At 41.1% G+C, this 9,783-nt stretch overlaps 1 protein-coding gene across 1 annotated transcript; it reads left to right on the top strand.

Moving 5' to 3' along the window:
- The first annotated feature begins 3,760 nt into the window (after nt 1-3,760).
- On the top strand, nt 3,761-7,864 carry LOC139121676 (serine-rich adhesin for platelets-like). Its single transcript, XM_070686755.1, has 2 exons — nt 3,761-4,381; nt 5,098-7,864. The coding sequence occupies exon 2, from the start codon at nt 5,453-5,455 to the stop codon at nt 7,034-7,036; it is 1,584 nt and encodes a 527-aa protein (XP_070542856.1). The 5' UTR covers nt 3,761-4,381; nt 5,098-5,452; the 3' UTR covers nt 7,037-7,864.
- The last annotated feature ends 1,919 nt before the right edge of the window (nt 7,865-9,783 follow it).

Consider the following 9,783-nt stretch of genomic DNA (forward strand, 5'->3'; position numbering starts at 1 on the left):
CAAATGATAGATTATGACATAATAAAGTGAAAAACAACATTTTCGGTAAAACGTTTGCTTTATACAGACAGAACAAACTTCAATAAATCAAGGGAAAACGCATTTCTAATGGATAGGACAGTCATCTCGACACTAGCTCCGTACTTTATTGATTGTTTAAAACTCATTATTAACAGACATAAATTTTGTGAACAAGGGACTCTGTCAACCCGACTTGACAAAAGTTTTATTTTCCATCTAAATGGACGAATACGACTTCTGTCGGCGTTTCTCAGAGAAGATCACGATTCCATAACTTTAAATTAAAGTTTCTGATACAATACTTCATTGATAACATTATTTCTCAACTTTTCGTCCTGCTTGTCACGTGCCATCTGCAAGAACTGCTTTTCCACGTAAGATCTCAAGTTGCGCACATTTGATTTTCTAACAATTAATGAAACGAAACTTCCAAGCGAAGATATCCCCACTAGAACATGCACGACTCATAATACTTTTTCTTGAGAACATCCCTGAGTATTCGATTTAGAAGTGAATAGTAGATGTACGTGTGATTTCACCACCATTCGCTGGAACAGTGAAACTGGAATCTCGAGTCAAACACAGTTCACATCACACGCTCATACTTTTATGCATGGGATGAAAATGAATATACATACACTTCTGTCTGCAATGAGAGTGCACATCTATGTTATCTGCACATCAATCAATCAATCAATCAATCAACAAACTAACTAATAATAAGAGAAAAATTAATCTATCTGGGTGTCTCTCTGTGTTGTTATCTATATATCCATCATCTATCTATTCCCCATCGATTTAATTTATGGAGATATATGTCTGATATATCTCAATCTTTATGCACGTTTTAAATACACTTCCAATTCTTCACGTGATTATAGAATATGTATTGAATGCACACATGCACGCATACACATACACACACACACACACGCACGCACATACAATATATATATATATATATATATATATATATATATATATATTTGTATGTGCGTTCGTCTCAACGTTCGTCTCAGCATGTCCTTGAATTTGATTTTGATATATATATATATTATATATATATATATATCGTTACGTTAAATATGTATGATACAAGGATGATATTTTTCGATTACGGCAGCATCAGGATGAGTATTGACTTAGTTGTGCGGTCATTACCTAAGGGCTTGCAAACAAACCACTGCTTGAGTGAAAAAGTCATAATTGAAATGATTGATGATAATTTGGCTCATTTATGTTCAATCTTTCGTTCTCTTTTTCCCGAATATTTGTCAAGTCATAAAAGTGGGATTTTTGAACGTCTGCTTTTCCGTGTTACAGGTGACTTGGGCCGAGCTGTATTTGTCATGATGTGCCCTATGCAAATACTTTCAATGGTACATTTATTGAGATTTTTTTTTTCAAAATGGGCAGGGAGAATCCTCTTCTCGGAGGCTGTCGACGGGAAGAGGATTACAAGATATGGTATGACATCATGTTACCATGGCAACAGAAGATGTCAGCTCAGCAACCAATTTAATTGGAACAACCCCTCTAGACCAAAATAAATTAAACGAATCATGATGAACCGCGGGAACAGATATTCCCCATTGTAAAATTTGAACAAACGGAACCACAATTTTACTGTTTCCATTCAATTTCACGGCAAAAAAAAAAAATGAGTAAAGCGTGCTATTTTCATAAACATCTCTTTAGTGTGGCCCCATTCCCGGCAAAGGCTGTCGCTTCTCCGACGTGCTCAATGTTCATTGCTAAGATTCTCTTCCACGTTGCTAGATTTCACGTGTCAGCGAGGCAATCAGCTCAATATAACTCATGCATTTCTGAAAAATTCGACAGAACGGCACAAGATTCAACCCTTTGACTTTCCGAAAAAAAAAAACAACGACAGTGTCATGATATCATTTTTTGCACCTGGGAGTTTGATCAATCCATCAGTGGCTTTGGTGATAATGAGACACAAACTGAGGAACATTGCAAAAAAAAGTGTTTGCATCTGTTTTTGTCGATTTGATTCTTACTAAAGATTGTCTCTTTGCGATAACAGCGAAAGTGATTAGATCGGCGACGCGCCTTAGCATGTAGATTTCGCCCAGATATCGTTATTTTCGGAGAAGGGAATTCCCTGTCGCCCTATTTGAACAATACATGGAAGGAATGGCCCACGTTTAACCATGTAGATTTTTTTTGCGTCCTGCCGTCGAAGGCCATTGATGAAACAGCTATAACGCTTGAAAATTCAGATGTCGAATTCATGCAGTCACTTTTCTTTCTTTTTTATCGATGGATACAATAGCCTTGGTGGCCACAAAAGCCTTGAAATGGACTAGACACACGGAATTGTAATTTAATGCAAACTTTCAACCAGTTTGAATGCTGTAACATTATCCCCATTATCGATAGAATATATACACGAGGAAACAATCATAGGACGTCACTCAAACTCAGATTTCAGAAATTAACAGCATTAGAAGTAACAAATAAGTGTATTGATAATTTCCCCTTTTTTTCCTAATGGCATAAGGGGAAAGAAACCCCATAGCCTACTCGCTGAATATACAAGACTGACATTTTATCAGAAAATGCGACAACTTCAAAACAGGACTGTAATTTTTCATCCGAGACGTTTGCTCGCTAGACAATGTTGAGGCCGTTCTTGCTCATTGACCCGAGTTTTGAAATATTTATGATGGATTTATGAAAGTATACACTGTCGTCCTCATTAGAGCAATGCAGCATTGGGACAAAGTAAGCATTAAATAAACTAGAATTGAAGTGAAATCTGACATGGTTCACTCTTATCCGTGGTGCAATATGGATGATATTAATGTAGCTATTAACAGTTACACGCGGTAATAATTGATGGGTGGAGCGACTTACAGGTCTATTGAGGTGTGCCTTCCAAACGCAGAAATCAAGAAACGGGGAAAATTAACTTCGCTAAGCAAATATGAAAAGAAACCATAGAAATAGCCAGATATCATCCCCCAATTCAATCCGCCGTGGAAAGTCGACTCAGAAATTCGATATCCAGAAATGACCAATGCGTGTTTGCTCAGCAAACAATCTCAAATATTAACTTGTTGTCTTTTCGCGTCGAAATTGACAGCTCCAACATTCGGCTGTTCAGGGTTTGAATGAAAATAGCACACGCACAAGGCGGGGAGAATTTACTCTCGTTTCTGATGGTCCAGCCTTTATTCCATTGTGACAAAAATAAATTTCATCTGTTTCCTTTTGACTGCGGTTACCTCGGGGGCTTCTTTAATTATAAATATATGAGAAATGAAATGAATCATATCGATTGATTGAAATGTTTAATTTTTTGTCATGGAAAGTTTCACTGTCCCTTGTTCGTTTTCAAAAAAGATCTTTCAGTACACTGGGCGTTTGCACAGATTATGTGGATGAAATATTACAGGTCTGTTTACGAATCAATACGAATGTCAACAGATAGGGCCTTGTTACATTTTTATCAGGACAAAATAACTCCCAATTATCCGCATTTTAATTTAATTCTAATTGTTCAAATCTTGCCTCAACGCCTGCTTTGAGCCAGACCATCTTGGAATTATCCTGTCATTATGACAAATTCGCCCGAGGCGACGAGAAAGATGCGCGTTCACCATTAACAGTGCCAACCGCAGGAAATGGTAAAATATGTCGCCCACTGTTGATTAGCGGAGAATAACTCCTCTAGAACGTATATATATCCACACGCGCAAAAGCTTCTTCTAAGTATTGTATATTTCACCTCCCGCCGGCGAAACTGACTTCAGTAGAAAGAGATCACGAGCAGTAAGCTGGAAAGAATAGGGCTGTTTTTCAGCTGATGTAAATCGCTAGTCTCACTTTGTTCATTACAGAGATATGGTTTCCAGTGCGCGGCTACGGCCCCCATCAAATCAAACCATACAAAGGAGCGTATCGCAAGAAGGTCAATCAGTTTCATATTTTACTATACATCATTTCCGTTCGGTGTCAGATATCGCAAACTGACAGGTAACATAAATTGAAAACGATTTGGGGATTTCTTTGATAAGCATCACCGAGAATACAGGGAAGACACGAGAGAGAGACAACAGCTGGCAAAACCAACAAGTCGGCGGAGGTGTTTTACGACCCAGCGTTACGTCGAGTCGGGGCTCCGGAGACACAGCGAACGGCGGATTGCAGGGCTACGCCAATCTGCTGTGTTTTTCAGCGAAGCTGCCGTGTCGTCTGGTCTGTTAAAACGCAGCGACGCTCTCGCCGAGATTGAGGCGACATCGAATCGTGATTTACTGATTAATCATACGGAAGACACAAGCTCATCTCAACATATACCCGTCGTCATCTACGGCCCTGTTCTGGAAAGGTGAGCAGAGTTACCTCGGTTTTTTTTTGCATATCTTTTAGCGTCGAAATCGTATATTCAACCACACGGTCACGTTCTCTTTTTGAAGCGGCCGTCATATGTGAATGTTATGATGCATTGCGTAGATGATGTAGTAGGCATTTACAGCGCTGTTGGGCGCCCACCTGTGGGGAGATGAAAATTTGCCAATTCCCCATAAAATGTGAGATTTTCGCGGTGTGTATTTACACGACCGATGTTTTGGGATGCGTCTCGTGTATGCAAATCGTCGCTTGACAATTTACTGTTGATAATAGCACTGATTTTTATAATAACAAACCTGTTGTTGTAAGACACCTTTTAAAGTAAACGACGTGCATCACTGTAATAGAGTCTACTGCCAATTACTTCTCCATTGTGTCAATTTCCATACACCGTTTTCCGTATCAAATTAGAGGCTACAAACGCGTGTGTGTTTAGACGGATGTTTTTGATGAATAGCCATCTCTGATGAGGAAGCTGCAAATTTCGTTTCGATTTGTCGGCTCGAGCACCATTACGATTATTACAATGATTCAGATGTACATTTCATCTGTACCGTTTCTGTCAAAGGCTAGTCCATTTCAAATCTTCGCTTGCAGATAAGCCTTGTTCATGCGAGGCCTAAGTCCAGATTACGGTAATCCCATCTTTTAACTTATTTTTAAAACAGCATTTTCCCTTCTTTTTTTCGCAAGGTTCTGCCTCCCGCTGTCACGAATTGGAAGTTTTCCCCGATAGCTGCTAGCTTCCTGGTTTCCGTGGCAACCGGTATTGCGATCGCGAAGACGGGTTATTACCGGCGACATATTATGTGCACTGTCGAACAGTTCATACAGTAGAAAAGCAAGAATAGAAAATCTCGATAACTGCTTCTAAATTTGCCTCGACACAAGAAGAAGGGCACTCGAGTGACTGATGCTAACGCACAATACTAACAGCCATTGTGTTACTTTGAATATGAAGAAAGCCACTCATACACGTTTCGAAATCTCGGACTCCATCTGAAGGCAATTATTTTTCTTCTTTCCTTGAGTCTCTCCAAAAGTACTGATGTCATCCCAAGTTTTTCAACGGCAGAACATGGCAGAGTCAACGGCAGCAAACGGTTCTGATTGTTCCGTTATGGACATTTCTGCTGTGTCTTCTGCTACACCTTTGTCTCTGTTATCATCATCACTGTCATCATCATCATCATCATCATCATCACCATCATCATCGTCATCATCATCATCACCATCATCGTCGTCGTCGTCGTCATCATCATCATCATCGTCGTCGTCGTCGTCTTCGTCGTTGTTGTTGTCGTCGTCACCGCCATCGTCGTCGTCGTCTCCAGCCAACGACTTTCTCAAGACAGCGATGCCGCTGAATACCTTGAAGACAGCAGTGCAACGATCGCCGTCTCCACCACAACTCAATTCGGGTCGCGATTCGCTCTTATCCGGGCAAGAAACCGGCGGTCTATTCACATTTCCGAAGGATTCACTCATTACTCCATATGAGCACACCTTGAGCGATTTAGACGTCCGTCTACGCTCTAATCTACTGAGTACTGCCGGTGGCACCTCATCGGCCGAAAATTTGCGGTCACTCGCGGTACGTGATTTCTGCAACTTCCCCGACAAGTACATCGGCTTTGGGAACTCGCCACAGCCACAGAAGATGGAGCGATCCCAACTGAATGGACGTAACCCATTTCTACCAACTAATTTAAACGATTCGCTCGCATTATACCAGTGCTTATTCATGCAGTCGTATCTACAGTTCTCAGCGAATTTCAATGGATCGAACCCTCCCTGTGGTGGCGAAACTCTCTTACATTCGACACCGAATCCTCTGAACGGCTCGTCACTATGGCTACCTACCAGGTTCGACGATAGAGAGCTATTTGCCGCCAGTACCAGCAAGAAAGCGAACGAGCTGTTTGCCAGGGACAACCCGTTTGAATGTCTCAGTGACATAGCCAGCCAGTCGGCAAGGCCCGCGGACAGGTTTTGGCCTTGTGACACTGGCAAGGAAGGGTTCATTAAGGGCGAAAAGGGCGCGCTGCAGCATGGGCATGATAGTGACGAAAAATTGCCGGCACTAGAAAAAGAGATATATTGGCCGCACTGTAATCTATTCGGCAATCGTGGAAAAGTGAATGGGGAAGAAACTCGTGAATTTTTAACGGCGGGATTCAACGGGAAGAGTGACTGCTACCCGTCTCTGTCTAGGCCGACACCTAACTTGTTTAAATTGACGGAAAAACGACACTCCGCTTTCAGCAGCCCCCTGACACTCTCAGCAAGGCAGAGGAAGAAATTGATTCGAGAGAGTTACCGGGGGAGAAAGCACCCCCTCAGGGGGCAACAAGGATCTCCCACCGTCCATCATGTTTTGCGATGGGTCGGAAAGGAATACCATACCAGTATAACGCAGAGGCACGTGAGCCAAACAAGTGTGGCGTTACCGAATCGCACCGATGATGATGATATGGAGTCAGTTGGCATGGAAACCATGACGTCAACAAAGGTGTATAATCATCGAAAAGTGGCTGGTAGTAAGTCTCCCTTAGGCATGCCACGAAAGAAGTTTTTGATGTTTCTCGGGCTAGAAACAGTGGCGAACTATATGAAAAATCTCTCCCATTAACGGGAATTTCTTTTCTGTGTATCACATTCGACCGAGGATCGAATGCCGGCCTCTAATACGTGCCTTTGTGACATTTGTAAAAATGAACCGTGTGCAGTTTTGTAGCGTATCGTGTTTTACCCTGACTACATCGCGCAGGATTTTAAAAAAAACTGACTTTGAAGATTTTTCACGTGAAAGGAGAGCTCCATTGTGTTTCAGTGTTCTGTCTTGGGGTTTATTTTTCCCACTGTACAGCATTCAGTGTAGCGATTATATTCCAACATCACTTCTCTGGTTTTGAATAGTGCGCGCAGAAGATTATGTGCAATGAACCCGTCTTGTGTATTTTGTATGATTCTTTTGTGAGTATTTCACCGTGAAAATTTTTTTCCCGTATTCGTCGTTACCATCACCATCACCACCACCGCCACTACCAACACCCTCATCATCATCATCATCATCATCATCATCATCACCATCACCATCGTCACCTTTTGTCACGTGATCGGGGGCTATAGTCTCCGCTGACAATATCAATCACTTTTATATTCTTTGTGTGATGGAGTTATATTTTTCCACTTCGTGTTGCAATTTTTGTAATATTCAACGTGTGCTTTAACTGTTGCTTAAATCCGACACTCACTTTTTACGAAAATGACACTCGAACGTCATACGAAGCAGAGAGTGGCTTTATGAATTTTTCATAATCTCTATTTCCGCACGTTTTCGACCTCTTCATGCCCTCTTATAAACCATATACGATGCTTGTTAATATTGTATGTTTCTTAGTATGAGACAATATGGCAATAAAATTTGCTCCATATACGTTTCCTGGAGAGGCGACTTAATTACGTCGTGTATCTGACACACGAGAGGAGGGGTACTATAGGCAAAGCCGGAATGCTAGGCCCTCCAAATACAATAACGGAAAGAAAAGCTCCAAGTCTCAACACATTGCAAGCATCCATTCAAATTAGATGGAAGAGCGGTTTATAACACTGCCCCAATCCGTAATTTTTTCGCAATTCAACTAAATACGGGCGCGTTGGTAGCCGTGGGTAGTTGATTTGTCATTAAATTCAAAACGACCTCGGCATACAGCTCAGCGAGCAATGTCTTGCATCTACATGTAATATTGGAGTATTATTTCGGTGTGCTGGCCATGTGGTCCGTCTTGCATGATTCATTTATCAATCAGGAACGATCGCTGCTAGCTGGCTAATATTTTGTTTGCCACGTCGAAATCAAGCAAAATTATTCCAGGCGAAAACAAGTTGAAAGTTTAAGGATGGTATAAGTTTCAAAAATTGGAGCCCACTAAATACGACCGCTCTGTAATTTTAATTGAAAATAGATAGCTAAGAAAAGTATCTGAACTCGTTAGGAAATTCACGTTGGTGTGTGTATGTGTCAATTTGACCGACTCTGATCGCATCTGCTTTGTTTTCCGCTGAAAGAAATTGAAACTGCATAGGCAGTTATCGCGGATCTATTTACGCTCCGATTTCACCAGAGATAAATGAGATTTTCTTCCCGTGCAAAATGATTCTTGTTGATGGAAACGATAGTCACAAAATTTACTTTGACTCCTATTCCTTTTAAAACCCAAGCCTTTTTTGCGTCTAATTTCAACTTTTTTCATCGCTAGAAAGAGGCCCCTTCAGATTTCCGATGGCTGCGCAGGGCTAGATATAAAATTTCAGGTGGCATTTATTTGAATAAAGAGTTTTCCCGGCGGATGTTTTATCATTATGAAATTTGGAAGATATCGTGGCTCTAAGGGAAAAGCCGTTTTAATCAGCCGGCTGTAAGAGGATTCAACATTTGTGAGAAGAAAAAAACGAAGAAGATAAAAACATCGCGACATTAGAAAGTGACATCCGGGAACTTTGCTTATTATCTCGGCACCAACAGAGTCTCAGAAATAAAGAAACGCATTGACATAATCTTTGAGTAAAATTAAACACCCATGCACATATACACACGTTTTCTCTACAAATAATGAGATATTCACACACGTTTAATTGGTGTCTCCTTGTACTCTGCGTCACGAGGATGCGCAAAACACGACAACGAAAAATTTAATTCTTCTTATATATTACTTTTTCCATGATCTACTTAAGGTCCCCGGTGATAATAAGGAAATTTTAAGCTGTCAATAGACGCTAGGATTGCACGATGTTTAACAAAACTTATGCCTGCGTAAACGCCAAAGAGTGTGTACATCACGAGAAGACAAAATTGCGCAAAATTTTAGGCCGTTTATGTTTTTCAGTCGTTTCCACAGATGGAAAGGTGGCCAAAAAGAATAATCGTACCTTTCACGACAGACTTTTTTTCACTTTTCTGAGAAAGAAAAAATTGCAATTTTCTTGATGACGTCCCCGAAGGTAGACAAAAGTAGACTCGATGCCTAATAGGTTTCCCCCGCTATCGTGCTTCAGAATTGCACTGTCGACCGGCCATAAACACCGCCTTTCAATTTGCTAGATTTGGCAGCGTGTCCCCTGCCGCAAGCAGAGTGCCGTGCATCTAGTATTTCACAAGGAAATGCAATATTAAAGTCGTGATCGTCCAAGCAATTTCGAAAAACAGATATTTATCCCAAATTTGCCAAGAGTTTCAGTGTCATTTGGTAAAGGGCACACAAGGGTTCAATATTTAGAAAACTACTGCTTCTTTCATGTATGTTCTCGGGGCGCCATGGCAACGGCGAATAGCGTTCGGGTTAGCTTTTTGAAGATATCACGTTCCTTGTTATTGCT

Source organism: Ptychodera flava, chromosome 21 (genome assembly GCF_041260155.1).
Source record: "Ptychodera flava strain L36383 chromosome 21, AS_Pfla_20210202, whole genome shotgun sequence".
In the NCBI taxonomy this organism is placed as follows: Eukaryota; Metazoa; Hemichordata; class Enteropneusta; family Ptychoderidae; genus Ptychodera; species Ptychodera flava.